Source organism: Lytechinus pictus, chromosome 4, assembly GCF_037042905.1.
Source record: "Lytechinus pictus isolate F3 Inbred chromosome 4, Lp3.0, whole genome shotgun sequence".
Lineage (NCBI taxonomy): Eukaryota > Metazoa > Echinodermata > Echinoidea > Temnopleuroida > Toxopneustidae > Lytechinus > Lytechinus pictus.
Genome location: NC_087248.1, coordinates 8,696,626 through 8,712,583, shown reverse-complemented (window position 1 = coordinate 8,712,583; position 15,958 = coordinate 8,696,626). Strand labels below are relative to the sequence as shown.

The 15,958-nt window shown below is 39.5% G+C and overlaps 1 protein-coding gene across 4 annotated transcripts; it reads right to left on the bottom strand.

Moving 5' to 3' along the window:
• Positions 1-280: 280 nt before the first annotated feature.
• On the bottom strand, positions 281-13,924 carry LOC129259070 (creatinase-like). Of its 4 annotated transcripts, none has more exons than XM_064098316.1 (7): positions 13,849-13,924; positions 11,599-12,155; positions 5,740-6,108; positions 5,075-5,321; positions 4,521-4,638; positions 3,960-4,207; positions 281-1,228 (listed from the first exon to the last, which is right to left on the bottom strand). In XM_064098316.1, exons 2-7 carry the CDS (start codon positions 11,761-11,763, stop codon positions 1,029-1,031), a joined length of 1,347 nt encoding a protein of 448 aa, XP_063954386.1. In that variant the 5' UTR covers positions 11,764-12,155; positions 13,849-13,924; the 3' UTR covers positions 281-1,028. The 4 variants fall into 4 exon arrangements, with proteins under 4 accessions (XP_063954386.1, XP_063954385.1, XP_063954387.1 ...); XM_064098315.1 differs by having other exon boundaries at positions 13,704-13,868; XM_064098317.1 differs by lacking the exon at positions 13,849-13,924 and adding an exon at positions 13,605-13,705.
• Between the last annotated feature and the right edge of the window lie 2,034 nt (positions 13,925-15,958).

Genomic DNA, 15,958 nt, shown 5'->3' with positions numbered 1-15,958 from the left:
ACACACAGTTTATTCATCTTGTAAGATATGGAATCAATTGGCCGTGATTTTGCTGACCAATCTTCCCCCTTTTCGAATTAATCATGTGGCCCCCTAAAGTGGCAAGAAAACATCAAGAAATCTCCTTGTATGATGGTCATCTGCTTCTAATTTTTATGGAGAAAATATTGAATACAATTACAATGAAGGTGGCGTCACTGTTTCTCGAAAGGGCTCTCCGTCTCTACAGTTCGTAAATCATGAGACACTGAAAATAAAATTGAATACTAAGAGGAATGTGTTAACGTGTTTTCCAAAAGAAAAAAAATACACAAGTATATTTATTATACGTATATTTCTTTCGTTTTCAATATAAAACAGGTTGTAATACGATGGCACAATGAATCTGAACACTTTCTCGACACCGGAAAGGGGAGGGGCACTCTGACTTGGAAAGGGGAGGGGGTGTGCCCCCAAAATCTGAAACCATAACTTGAAGTTGCTTAGAAATGATGAGCTTAAGAACTAAATGGCCCTCTTGTGTGATTTGGGAACTGGAATTGAACATGGAATGGGGGTATTCGATCAATGACGTCTGAAAAGAGGAACTTAGGATAGAGGGAGAACGGGCTGGCCGATGAAAAAGGTTGAAAATAATTTTCTTGGGAACGCGGTCCCATGCACATACGGATATATCTATCATAGGTGTCCCCGGGGTTCTACAGTACTGTTGCATAATATTAAACAAAATTAATCACACACAAAAACGACACCCACTAAATTCACATCCTTTTACCTAGGCCTAGATGTATATACAATAAAGAAGAGTATACAATTACATAAACCTTTAATACATATGTCAGTAGATGATCTGACCTTGCTGTGGAAAATTACACACCAAAACAGCCAATATCTGGCTTGCCGAGATAATTCTTCCAAATCCTTTAAGAACCTTTAAGTAGTTTAATCAGGATCATTGCAATTTAAACTGGAATTGCTACATTGATTGATCGTTTGATAAAAGTTTAATTACATTCATGATTAAGTCATCATTTGTGGATGATGTTATATTCTGGTCCATACGGAAATTTGGTTATCGAGCTAGCGCCCTCTTCTGTCACAACCATGATATCGTGTTCCCTGTAGCCTCCAGTGCCAGGCTGCCCGTCGGGTATTGTGAGATGTGGTTCCATGGACAGTACCATGCCGGGTTGTAACACAGTCTCGATGTCTTCTCTCAGTTCGAGTGCTGAAAATTTCAATAAAAAAGGGGAATATTTGAGTTGTACATAACACAGTTTGCTGAATTCATCAAAAACTAGGCTTTATACAGCGCGTCCCCAAAAAATGTCCCTCTGATATGCGGCGAAATTACTTCAAAAAATAAAAATTATTCTCAATAAAATGTATAGTACTAGGAAGCTCATATCATGTTCTAACTTCTATAAAAAATTCATTGGTCTCGCTTCAGTGGTTTTGAATACACAGGCTATTATGTAACAGTGGTACTATTCAGCCCATTCCAAGTTTTGCGTGTATGCAGCACTGCTGTGTGTTCTGCACTTTCTAGCATATCAACCCCTTTGAACATTCTGACCAAGGAATTCCCAATGATCTAACCATGCATGATCTAACCTAGACCAAAAGCTTCGGTCTCCGTTATGTTGGTTGTTCCGCTGAACTACGTTGGCTCCACTCACCAAATACAGAGACCGAAGTTCTAGCGCGATCTGTACAGGGGACTCAATGGCCATATGTTTATGTACTTAAGTTCGGATAAAACGGGGGAGTGAAGTTGCGCGACAGCCGAAGTTAGTCACTGTTTTTCCCCTTTTAAGTTTATTTTTCCCCGTTTTGGTGCATTTCAGGCCAAAACGGAATAATAATCTCTATTTTGGTTCAATTCTTTTTCAATATTTTTATGAAATAAAGACAAAAATCGTTGTGCCCCGTCGGGGGGGGGGGGGATTTTGCATTGTAAGTCCCCTAATGGCGGCTGCACGATAGCGAGCCGTCTGTGTACGAGGAGATATTAAAAAAATAAAAAAATGCTGAAAAACTCCTCGAAACAGACGGCTGAGTGTGTATTCAAAACCGCTGAAGCGCGACCAATGAAAGTTTCATAGAAGTTAGATCACGAGATGAGCTTTCCACTCATGAATATTTATTTGAGAATACTACCACATTTTAGAATTTATTCAGCCCTGTGTCAGAGGGACATTTTTTGGGGACGCGCTGTATATATATTTGAACAGGTGAAAGTTATGGCTAAGATTTCATGTATTCATACTTCTTGTCGCAATTTGCCAAACCAACAGAACGGGTGATCGGGTAATTGAAACTTTTACCAGGAGAGAGCGAGAAATTTCAACTTTTTCAGTAAACCAGGGTTCACCCAGATAATTTCCAAGTTTTCCATGACTTTTCCATGACTAAATTACTGCTTTCCATGACTTCCCGTGACGCCGCGGGAGTTATGTAGAATTTGGGATGTCACAAAACTGAGGAAAAGGTAAATCGTGAACATCAAATATAATAGCAGAGTATGATCACAGAGTATATGAGAGTTGCGAGACACGACAAACTGGAAAGCTTCGATAGTCAAGAGGTAAATGCAATTTCATGACTTTTCTCAAAATTTCCAAGTTCCCTGACTTTCCATGACCACAAATTTTTCCAGGATTTACCAGGACTGTGCGAACCTTGTAAGCGTGTATAAAACCACAAAATTAACGTTTTATTGTGATTTCGTTGTATTGGCCTATCGACCCCGCCCCAACTTTCAAAATATTCCATGCCCTACTTTACTACACCTGGGCCGATAGCTGTACAATGGTTACGTAATTACTGTCAACTGATTACCAATACCACTTTCATACTGACAGCCGAATTGGAGCTACTCCGGAGTCCAGAAGGAAATTGGAAGGCAGTATGAAAATTCTAGGATTATTTCGATCCGGATTCAAAGCTGAGTACTCAACCCACTTCGAGAAGAGGGGTACAAACGGAGTTAGTCCGCGCCGGAAGTGCGGTATCGCCTATCTCGCGCGTAACTTCATTCATTTCCGCATGGGGGAGATTCGCGCGCCAAACATATGGCGCGAACTCGCTTGGAAAGCAAGGAAACGACTGCGGAGCTTGCCAGTTTGCAAGGGGGTAGTGTAATGTCGGTCCGCAGTACAATCGTATCAACTCAATCCAGAGTAACTCCACTTCGCCTTCAGTATGAAAACGGCCTCAGTTGAACCGGGAGTTGAACTGATAAGACTATGTAGAGTAACAGTCCAAGTACGAAAGTGGCGCTCTTATCATTCTGATATGATAGGAAGTAATGAATAATCATTCTTATCCATTATGAAGTCAGCATTTTTCAATTCTTTCTCAGTTTTGAAATATTAAAAAAGGCAACTGAAATAATGAATAAATTAAACCAAAATTAAAAAAAAATAATTATAATTATATTAATGGAAGCAAAGTGAAATCAAAGTTGCTGATACAATGTCTGTAGCTCATTATTATTATCTGTCCTTGTGAGACTGTGAGGGTGCTATTTGCTTTAAATATCTGACCAATCAGAGGGCACTTCCGGTATCGCCACTCTGTTGTATTTACTACTCTGCTTTATATCCTCCGTCTGAAATCAACTACTACATATACTCACTAGCATTGATGTTATGGGGTGGATGCCATTATCTACCACCACTGAACAGATAAGCCTCCAAAAGGAAAACTTATTTCAGTTGTTAATTTCATAATGAAAATAACGCAAACGTATGGCTTACGAAAATGTCGCGAAAATGGAGTATTGAGAGTTTAGAACACGAACACAACTCCCACAGGCAACAATTTTCCCATTGCATTGCCATATCCGGGCGAACATCCTACCCACCAACATGTGCGTACCCACACACCGTCACGCACCCAAACCCTCACACGCGCACCGCGGTCACACTCACACGCACACACACATGAATACTGACCAGCTTCGCGCCCGTAGTAATGAGACAGAACCCCGAATGAGTGTCCATAGCCAAAGTTCCGGTACTGAAGCAGGTTCTTCTCCCGGTACATCTCATTCAACTCCAGCGCAATGTCGCAGCACTTGACACCGGGTTTGACGAGCTCCATACCGCGCCGGTGAACATCGCAGTTTACCTGCCATACTTCAAGATGGCGGTCTGAAGGTACGTGGTTTAGGAACAGGGTTCTTTCCAATGCTGAGAAGTATCTGCGAGAGTTAAAGCAAAGAAAATTTAGAATTACATTGCTAGCCCAGTTAACGGACACACAACTTGGAAACGGAAAGCTGTCCGAGGTTTGCCGAAATGTGCCGAATCTGGTTTAGATACCCAGTACTAACTTGCAAGGAGTCTCAGCCAACGCAAGAAAAACTAAACCCTAAACAAGTGGCGGATTCAGATTCGAGATTCAGAAGGGGGATTCTCAGTTCGGCTCCGTATTTCTCCTTCCTTTTGAAAAAAAAATCCCTGACGCAATGAAAACGATTAACAATTTCTACTCATTGAATGAGCATGAATTACCCGGCGATCATAGGGAAGACGTTGAGGACGATGATGTCGCCGTTGATGAGTGTTCGTGTCGTGGTTGCATTGTGTGCACCGTCTGTGTTGATTGGCCCAGTCTGAACCCATGACCATGCTGAGAGAGAGAGAGAGAGAGAGAGAGAGAGAAGACAGGAAAGGAGAGGGGGAGACAGCAGATATAATATGGATGGTTAATATCGTATTTCTTTTATACAGTTTTGGACATAATACATGAGACCACTTCACTAATAAATTTAAACACAGTATTGTCCAAGCAATATAATGTTAGTAAACATTGTGAATATGTATGTTTAGTAAACTGTGCATATGATCACACGTATTTTGATTAGTTCGTATCAATATGACCACATTTTACTTATTTTCTTCTAATCATTACAATTCCAATGTTATTTATGTACTTTGATTTGATTCCCTACTTTGTATTTCTTCATGGTACGGCACCAGTGTAAATCAGATTTAGTATCTGTTTGGGGTTCTTATTCTTACGGTATGAGAATAGAACATATTTATCTATCTTTTTATTTACTCACTGTCTCGAATATCTGAGTATGGGAACGTTTTCGCCACCTCTCGCATCATGACGGTCGTCGCATGCTGGGCGATTTCGTATTCAGCAGCGCCCTCTACGCTCGCAGACGCCACAGCTTCTCCGCCCAGGTCTGCGATGCGGGCTCCTTCTTTTACAACAGCTATTTCTTCAGGTGATTTGATGATCCGCATCTGCATGATGGGTATACCGACATCGACGATGTCGTCTCGAGATGAGGCTTGTCCTAACTGGGAATTTGAGGCAAATGCAACACGATTTAGTTCTCTGAGAATGAGACGATGTCATCTCGATAGGGCAAACCATGGTAAAGGCAACATGATTTAGTTTTTAGAGATTCAGATGATGTCTCGAGATTAGACTGGTCCTAAATTGGAATGGGGGAAACACAACATGATTTAGTTTTCAGAGGTTGAGAGAACATTAATTGAACAAAATGAATCCCTGTCATTCTGACAAACAACATATTTGACCAATCTCTATTAGCCCCATAAGCATGTAAAATAAATGAATCTATTTTCATAAGGGGGGGTTCCTCATTTAAGAATAATGAGACTATTTAAACGAAATTCTCACAGCGACAGAAACGACATCAAAGGACTAATAATGAAGAAACGACAAAACGACAAAAAGGCAAAACTTGAATACCTTCAGTTTCCCTGCATGAGGTATATGGTCAAATTCGGCTCCGATCTTCCCCGAAGTGTTGCCGAGAAGGTGCTCAACCGCGCTCCAAAAGTTGTCCCGATGCCAGTCGGTGTAGATGACCACGTCGTCGCTATAAGGTGACATCCGCCAGGCCTGGCCAGCGTCGACGAGAGATGCGATATTGATCACCTTGTCCATGGTGATGACGAGCCCGTAGGGGCGACCCACGCTGCAATAAAGGTAGTCGGAGAAGTATTTGATGTTGTGCATCGATGTCAGAAGTACGCCGCCGATCTCGTTGTCGAGCATATGACTCCGTAGGGCGTCGACTCGCCGTTGCATCTCTTTTCGTGTGAAGATAGATTTGCCCTATCCGAAAAAGAATGTAGATGGCACATACGATACTTTCACACTAAATTATAATAATCGCAGTAATTGTCGAAAACTTGCATATACAGTGCGTATCAAAAAAAGTTTACACTTTGAAAAAATCCTGTAAAAATTTGTAATTTCCTGAAGATTTTTCCACATTTTAACATTGGTACAGATCCATTTAAGCATATGAAGATATAACTATCAAAAAATATTTCCGCTTGAGTGAGCACTACTTACTTTTGAAAAGTTAGTGAAAAATGATTTGCGCAGAACTTTGAAATAGTTATGCGAATAAAAGTAGACTTTCATTGTGAAGAACACGTGGAATTTAGCTAGTAAAAATGATCTGAAGATTTTTTTTACCTTTTTTAACTTGTTTTCTTGCCCAAAACACTTCGAATAGTGCATTGCGCCCCACCCCACTCCCCCACAATCCGAGGCCATCAAGACGATATTTGCTTTACACTGAGCTGTGATTTACATGAAATGGCTTAGGCTTGATTTTCATTTTGTTAATCATTGTCAAGCTTGGGAAAAGTGTGGAGAAACAAGTATTATATGAAAAATGAAATGTAAACCCACTTTAAATGATAAAAACTTAGTGAACAAATGCTGGAGATGTCTGATGTAAACTTTTGTTCAGATGCAGTTATGTCCTCAGATCCAGCTGGCACAAAAAGGGTAAAGGATGTGCTTACTAAGTGTTGAAATCTCAATTTGGGTGGCAAAATTGTTACAAAATGCTTGAATGTATCCGTTTTATCTAAATTGACTAAAAGTGCAACGGAAATGTATGAAAAATGTTTCGCAGGGTAAGTTTGATTTCGCCCGTTCCCCTTGACACAGCGTGAAAACGAGCATTTCTGCGCAAACAGATTTCTGCAAAGCTTTACAAAAATGGACAGTGCTCACTCAAGTTTAACATTCTGTCAAAACTTTTACTTTCATTTGATAGATAAGACCCAAACCCATGATTATATGTGAAAAAATTACCCACATGTTGACCCGGGTTCGATTCCCAAGTGGTGCGCTAGTGCCCTTTGGTAAGGCATTTATCCTCATTACCAGGTCCCTCGGAGAGGACCTTAAGCTGTCGGTCCCCTGGTTGCTTGCTCACAGGCATTCGTGCTTTCTTAGCAGTCAGGTAAAAAACCTCGATATAACATATTTTTCAATTTCCAGGTCTTTTTCAAAGTGTAAACTTTTTTTTGATACGCACTGTATATGTCAGCCTAGTCATAGGTTTATCTAAAACAAATGTATAAGTAACTGAAAATGAAATATGATACTTATGAAACTGGGACTTTACATTCATGGCCGGGGTCATTAAGGGTTGAACAATCATCAATTAGAAAAAAAGTAACCTCTGACGGGTTAGAAAACAAAAGATAAAAAAGAAAGGGGAATTAGGATAGAGCAGACTCTTCCTAATAAACAAATTAAATGCACCTAAAATGGGTTTAGAGTGTTTCAAATACGTGTATAGCAGCTATATTTCTTTAAAGAAATTCGTTTCACCATTAATGTTACAGATTTATCTGTTGTTCTTGGTTTAATAAACGCAATAAATTACCATTTAAAAATATTCATGTTCAAGACTGACGAGTTTCAAGGTCTCTTCATTTTCCCATCCCTACCATGGGAAAACCAAACCATGTAAAACCCTCTTTGGTTCATTTTTTAGAATATTTATAGTAGGTACGTTTTTAAAAAGTTTGTTGCACCATTAACGTTATAATGGAACAGGTTCATCAGTTCTTGTTTCAGCAAACGCAATGAAATACTATTTTGAAAACGGTCATGTACAAACACAAATAGAGACGAGTCAGGATCCAAGGTCGTTTTAATTTTACTCACTCCCCCGCTCAGGACAACTTAACCATAAAAAAATCGTAATCTTATGTTTACTTTCAGAATACGTATAGTTGTTTTTTTGAAAAGTTCGTTGTACCATTAAGGTACATATTTATCTGTTCTTGTTTCAATATACGCAATGATATATTATTTTGAAAATATTCATGTACAAGCACAAATTATAACAACGAGTCGGGTTCCAAGTTCGCTTTAATTTTGCGTTCCGCCTCCATAAAAAGTTGAAATGGAGAAACGTATGCTTTTTTATTTTCCTTGATTAAATTTTGCTAAAATAGAATTTTGATATATTTAATATCGTATTTCTAGCTCAATTTCTTTCCAGCTGACAAAGTATAACCATAGCTCCATCTCTCCCAGGACTAGACTTTGTCTTTAAAACGAGATCAGAGAAAACAAATCTCGCATGCTCGTCCTCGTGAACTATCATGGCGCTTAAAGTGGAAGTTCACCCTGACAAAAAGTTTATTGTATATACAGTGCGTCCAAGAAAAAACGAAACCGAGATTAAGCAATGATTTATCATAACTTAATCACAAATACAATAGACAAATGACCTACCAATGTAAAGCTTAGAATCTCCTCTTTCATCTGATATTACTTAGATTATTCCCCATTCACGCATGAGTGAGTAAAAACAATTTGAAGAAAGGATAGCAAAAACTCATTTGGCGAGGGTATCTGAATTTCAAAAAGAAAATCACATGCCTAAAAAGTTCAATATCTGTTCTTTTATTTGAAACCTTAATCAGAAAAAATGGTCAAGAAAAAACAAGTTCTGATTATTTGAAATAAGGCTTGAATTTCAATAATTTCATAAAATTAAGAGGTTCTACAGGCTAGCGTTCAAACGCACTTGACACTCCGTTTTGTTGACGATCAGCCATGCATTAAGTCTTTTGTTTACCATGCGATAGCTTCTTTGGGAAACCGGTGAAAACACGTTTATTTAATGAAATTATGGAAATACAAGCATTGTTTCGAGGGAACATAACTTTTTTACTTCTTGACCATTCTTTCTGATTAAGGTATCAAATAAAAGAGCGGATATTGAACTTTTTAGGCATGTGATTTTCTTTTAGAAATTCAGATACCCCCCGCCAAATGAGTTTTTGCTATCCTTTCTTCAAATTGTTTTTGCTCACTCATGCGTGAATGGGGAATAATCTAAGTAATATCAGATGAAAGATAAGATTCTAAATCATCGATAAATCTCGGTTTCATTTTTGTGGGACGCACTGTATAGCCCAAAAAATAATTTTAAAAATATTGCCGAAGGTTTGAGAAAAATCCACAAAATAATTTAAAAATTATTAGAATTTAATTATGTGATTTGTTACTTCATATGCAAGCAGCATTCCTACATAGCGAATGGTTAAAAATCAATAAAATGCCATTTTCTCAGAAAATTGAAATAAAAAGGTTTTTTACTGTACCTTTTTATATCAATAGATAATAATTTAATTTATAATTTAATAATAATTTCACACCCGATCATGAAGAGACAACAAAAATAAGTCATCAGGAAACATTGAAAAATTAAATTCCTGCATTTTATATCACATAAATGGGGGAGCTGGTCGTTTATGACGTCACAAATCCAAAACTAACTTTCTTAATCTTTAATGGATTTTCCTCAAACCTTAACCAATATTTTTTGATATTTTTTTCTGCTATTTTACAACAAAGTTATTTTTTCAGGGTGAACTTCCCCTTTACCAGGAACCCAATGGTTTCCACAGATAGCCCCGTCTACGTATTCTGCAGGCATGGACTTTTTATTTCGCAATTCTTATAGTGCATAATGCAGAGTCTGAAGCAGTGAGACTATATTCAATATGTACTGTGGCTGCCTCTACTTGTTTGGAGTTTGGAGTCTAGTCTTCACTATAGTCTGGACATGGCATATTTGGTAAAAGTGTCAAATTTGAGTCTGTGCTGGCTTGCGGGCTACCATCTAACCGTTTATAGCACAGATGGTTTTTGTCTGAATCAGGAAAACCAGAAAGGAGGAGTGTGGTAGCCGCCTATTCACGCATGCGTAGGAGAATTTTGTGGTTTTCCATCGTGTGCTGCATATAGGCTTGCAATCAATCGTAAACTATAGATAATGCGCAGACTTTTATTATCTCGAAGAGTATAATACGTTGAATGCTGATACCAAATGCTTACTTTATATCGTATATAAATAGGAACATATCCACACACCCTCACAACACCCACACGCACACTTCGAATCAAACGATGATACACTTTTCAAACTACTAGCTCAGATCAGAGTCGAGCAGGTCTATTACCTAATAATTAACTTTGGACCGTACCGTCATGTATTACAGAAACGTCATTACGGAAATCTGCTGCGCAAGCATTCTAAGATAGTAAATAAGCCCGTATAGTCTTATTGCCTCTCGAAAATAAACAAAATACAGGCTGACGAATTCTACACTGTTCACAAAATTATTGCTAACAATATTATAACTGTACTGTGATTCATCGAATTTGATTGGTATAATGATTGAATAATTTGGGTATTTTCATTATTTCTTGTAAGCTATGTCAAAAAGGATCGATCTCCTAAAGCGTAAACATTTTATTGATACACTCTGTAGTATAAATACATTGTATACAATGGCAATGCAGTTATCTAAAACCAATAGTGGCCGGCCGGGACCAGTGCACAGAACCAGTAGAATCCGGTGGAGATGTAAACAGAGAAAATTAAAAGAAAAATCCGGGGAGCTCGCCTATCTGCGAATCCGACCAAGCCTCTTAATCATATATTAATATTCATGTTGACACGTCTTTACAAATTGCACAGGGAATACTGATGATACCGGGATGCTATTTAGTTTCAAACATACATTAGGCCTATACAGTGGCGTACCTAGGATTTTCCAGGATTTTCGTCAGGGGGGGCAAAAGGGTCTTTCAAGCTCGTCAGGGGGGGGGGGGGCAGGGATACGTGCATGGGTGGTGGCTCGTCAGGGGGGGCAGACTGCCCCTCTGCCCCCCCCCCCCCCCGTAGGTACGCTAGTGGGCCTGTACTTCTTTCAGTAACTCGCTGGTCCAGACCACGTACCAAACCTGGGCTAAGTCGTAAAATTGAAAAGAAACAAACCGGGGAGCTTGCCTATCTGCATGCGAATCCATAGCCTCTTAATATTCATGTTGACATGACTTTACAAATTGCACAGGGAATAGGGGACTACTGATGATACCGGGATGCTATTTTGTTTCAAACACAAATTAGATCTTGACCGCTTTCAGTAACTCGCTGGTCCAGACCATGCACGTACCAAGCCTGGGCTAAGTTGTTAAGTTTATGTATTGTATGGCGCGTGCTAAAATAACCCGCGCCATGCACGCCCGGGCTATTTTTATAAGGTTGAAACTTAATCAGGGCGACCATATCACGGGGGCTATAATAACAGGAGAATGGATAACACACGTACAACGAAACAGGTGTGTTGATATGTCAGTGCAGGAGTTGTCCTTCTGGCTTCTAGTTAGAATTTACCATAAACACAACACCCAAAATCGAATCGGTCTACAGTCTTATTTACATCGAGGGTCGGACGCGAAAATGACGATATATAATACAACTTTCCCTACCTTTTCTCCATTTTCATACGTCATCAGCTTTTGCATGTCTACGGAAGAACTTATTGTTGCTATTCTCGAATGGTATCTAGCCGAACTCCATGGTGAGATTAGAGGGGGTATTCGTCCAGGAGCTCGAACCACCGAGCTGACTGTTCTCGCGACATGAACAAACATAGCTCCTTATTCCCGAAGGCTCCTTTTTAGTCTATGAAGACAATGGCCAATGTGATTTTTTTGTCTTTCAATAACGACCAGTTGGTTGATTTCACTTCAAGTACTTTGGTATCTCGATAGGAATAACAATCTCCTCGAGGTTTTGCGAAGTTGAATACCAAATACGGTGCATTTATCTCATTTCAGTAAAGTTTTTCCCTTTTCTCGGTGATCTGTTGTCCTGAGAGAAATGTATAGACCTTTATGATTATGTTGCGTTCCAGGGTTAATTTCTTCTGGGATTTCTCCTTAAGAATCGTTCATTAAATCGTAGTAATCAGTGCTTGGCTTGAAAAGATCCGTGCATGAGATGTACGGCCACAGATCAACATCGTTTATCTATCAATATAGATCTAGAGTGTTGGAACACATATCAAACCGCATCTTTTCAATACACTGATCTGAAACCCAGCAGGTCTGTGTGTCTTTATCCAACTTTACACCCGGACTTTAAGGCCTGGTCACACCGCCCGAGCGTTGTTTGAGCGGTCGAATTTCGACAACGCTCGTCACCGCTCACAAAATTGGGGAAAAATCGAAAACATGGGCGTTGCCTTAGCAGTGCACCGCTGAAGCCAGCGTAGCTTTAGCGTTGGTTTAACGGTGGCGAGCGGTCGCGAGCGTTGGTTTAGCGGTGACTCGAGCGTTGATAGAGCGGAGTTCTTCGCATGCGGGCGTTGCGCAGTGCGCCAAAATTATTTTCCGTGTTATATTTTTACTTAAACATGTAGATTAAGGGTAATTTTGGGCGTAGAATCGACTGAACATAATTTAAAGCCCATATGACGTCACTTTGATACCAAATTTTGATTGGCTGCTTAAAACCTATCTGTGAAATGAATACGCTAAACAATGTGAAGTATATAAACTTTGTGTTATGTGTTACTTTAAGATTGATCAGAGTGAATGTTGGTTTATACTTCTCACATGCCTAAAAAGTGTGTATGAGATCCTGAAAATAATTTTATGGCATCAAAATGATCATAAGATTGAAAAAATACTTTAAAATCTGAAAAATATTAACCGTGCTTTATCAAGCTGTGTAGACTTGCATGGTTAAAACGCAGAGTATATAACACAACGAATGTTTTACTATGATGAGGGTTTTTGGCTGAAATTATTCTACAAGTAACTTTTATCTCCGGAAGAGGGCTGGGTAGCCCTTATTATGCGTTATCAACCTTTATTTTGTTTACATTATACCCGGAATTTCATGGAATGGAATTTGGTATCGACTTAAAGCTTAGACACCGGGCGAAATGATGAAAGAATTTAAACGGAAATCCACGGAAATCAAAACGTTTCTCATGTAAATGCAAAAAACATGGATTACCAGCCCTTTTCGATTCCAAATGAGCTCCTTATTCATTTCTCCCCGTATTTATAGCCAAATTCTGGTACCGCTCCGACACCTCCATACCAACGCTAAACCAAGGTTCATCACCGCAATGGATCGCTACTTTAACGCCCAGCACCGTTCCAGCAAAAAGCGCTTACAACCGCTCCACCAATTAAGTTTGTGAACCGTTTATTCACCGGCCGGGCAACGCTGGCGAAGCAGCGGTTGTCCAGCGTTCAAGATTTCTACGTTGGCCTAGCGGACCCAAGCGTTCACGAACTTTCGCCTAGCGGTGCCAAACTTTGACTGGGCGTTGTTAGAGCGGTAGTCAACTTTGCTGGAGCGGAAAATTGCCCACTCCTCACCGCTCGCAATATTTTGAGCAGCTCAAAACTTTCAGAGCGGTAGAAGGGACCATCAGCGGTGGCCGAGCGTATTCGGCGTTGCCTTAACGGAGGCCAACTTAGGTTAAACGGTGGTGAGAGGTAGCGAGCGGTGATGATTTTTTCTCTCCGCTCCACGACCGCTCCAACAACGCTCGGGCGGTGTGACCAGGCCTTACACAGTTCACTATCGTGAATATGCATCACGCACGTTGACCAATAACTGGCACATTCTTGTTCGGAGGGTCACTCTAGTCTGAAGGCACAGACCCTGATTGGAACTTTGATCAACAAGTGCGCCTCCACGCAAAGACTAGCACATACAAAACTTGCTGAGCGAGAGAGCCTTCAGTACACAAGGCATATAGGTAGGCTGCACATTCGGACCCATAACACGACTGAAGGGTTTGCCCAGCAGACTATAGGGTCAATCGGAGATGAGTGGCGGCTCAAATGCAGGTCACCAAGCAGGGTTCATGTGGTTCAACGTTGGTAGGAGCTGTAGCTGCTCAGCTCATTGGTCAACAAAACAGACAAAACACGCCCATTTACTCGTCGTGTGTTTATTGTTTCATAGAAATATGATAAATAAGAATTGATTGACATCAGAGACCAATAACATTGAATTTCTGGCATATATTCTAGTCAGAAATAACTCTGTTCTAGTAAAATACGACTAGAAAATAGTCAAATAGTCAAACATGACTAGAATAACAGTTGCACCCAGCTTACCTTATTAACTAGTCATTTCGACTGATTTGTTTGACTGAGTGTTTGCCTAGGGCATGGGGATCCCTGCTTGGGGTCATAAAGTCAGCGGTCCTGAAATTGGATCAGATCTTTGAATATCTTAACATGATTTGAGTTCTTGACCTTAATCAAATATGAAAATCAACTCATGTTGTTGAATCATCAAATATTTATAGCTTTCTAACCCCATATAGCCCATGAGGAGCTCTCTGTAAGTACCAACCTTGCCAATTTTCAAAGAATTGTTTTCATCCAAAATCATCATAACAAGCATTCTTCTGAATGAATAGCGTTCCTGCACCTTGATCTGTTAAGGTCAACCATGCGTGGTTCTGCTGACATTCCATGAGTTCATAAATGTTATAACTATTGTAAATTTGCCATTATATTACCATGGTAACATGGCCCAACAACCAATCAAAATCAAGGTTTCCATGGAAGTTACAGTACTGGCAAATATACAATAGCTGCAAGTCTTTATGAAACGGGCCATTGATCTATGTACCTTCATATATCAACCCTGATCATACCTGATAAAAATAACAAACAAACAAACAAAAAACAAACCAATAAAATTTGAATCATATATCATAAGGTAGGTAGTAATTGCGTAATCAAAATTCATTGGATTGATTAATATCTAATGTGCAATGGGCATAATAATCCAAGAGCGCCATCTATATGGGAATAAATACATGGCTTGATTTGTCATCATGGAAATTCGAGTTCCGTGTTTGTCATTAGTTTTCTGGGTGAATTGCCAATTCGTCTACTGCCAACTCGTCCACTCACCACATGGTCTACTTTCACTGAGTCTAATGCCATTCCGTAAATCAACAATTCGTTCTAACAACCATTTGATCCAATAATCATTTGGTCAAATCATTTCGTCTAATCACCATTTCGTCTATGTTTCGTCTCATAAAACCAGTTGGTCTAATATCCATTTCATTTTTATTCATTTTGCACAATTAACACTTAGTAAAAATTAGACCAAAGAAATATGGACTAAAGGGCTATTGGACCAACTGGTTTTTAGACGAAATGAAGAGTGGACGAATTGGCAATTAGACCATGTGGGTAGTGGACGAACTGATGGTAGACCAAATGATAGTAGACAAGTTGGCAATTGGACGAATTGGCTTTAGACGAATTGGATCTAAACCGTTTTCTGTGGATGCATGCAGAAGACACGAAATGTCCCAAACGAGGATATGGATTGACATGAGCGTGACGAACGTCATGCAAATGAAATAAGGGGAGGGAGGAATACAGAAGATTGTATAAATATCATAAAAGATGAAACAGGAATCACTTAAAAGGGGAGAGATGATGATTAGAGATTATCACTGAGAGAAAGCGAGCAAGGTAACTGTCAACTTCATGCATTTTTAAAAATTATTTTGAATAATTAGGATTCGGAAATATTTATTTACGTATCCATGTAACATTTTGAAAAATATAACTGAGGTAAACAAGTGCTGTATGAATAATATTGTTAACGGGCTACCGTAATGTACTTTACGAAAATATTGTACAAAAGTACGAGCTATTTTTGTTTTGTTGTAAACTCTTAGAAGGGCACGGCATCTCTGCACACCAACTTTCGACTACATGGATTTATATCTTCAATGTTGCAATGTACCGGCATTGAGCGTCTTATTTTTTCCGCTTTGAACGTTTT

Excerpts from the sequence above, each read along its gene's own strand:
- LOC129259070 (XM_064098316.1), bottom strand. The coding sequence starts at position 11,763 with ATGTTTGTTCATGTCGCGAGAACAGTCAGCTCGGTGGTTCGAGCTCCT. Across the intron at positions 6,109-11,598 it reads CGTATGAAAATGGAGAAAAG|GGCAAATCTATCTTCACACG; the intron begins GTAGGGAAAGTT and ends TTTTTCGGATAG. Across the intron at positions 4,639-5,074 it reads ATACTCAGATATTCGAGACA|CATGGTCATGGGTTCAGACT; the intron begins GTGAGTAAATAA and ends TCTCTCTCTCAG.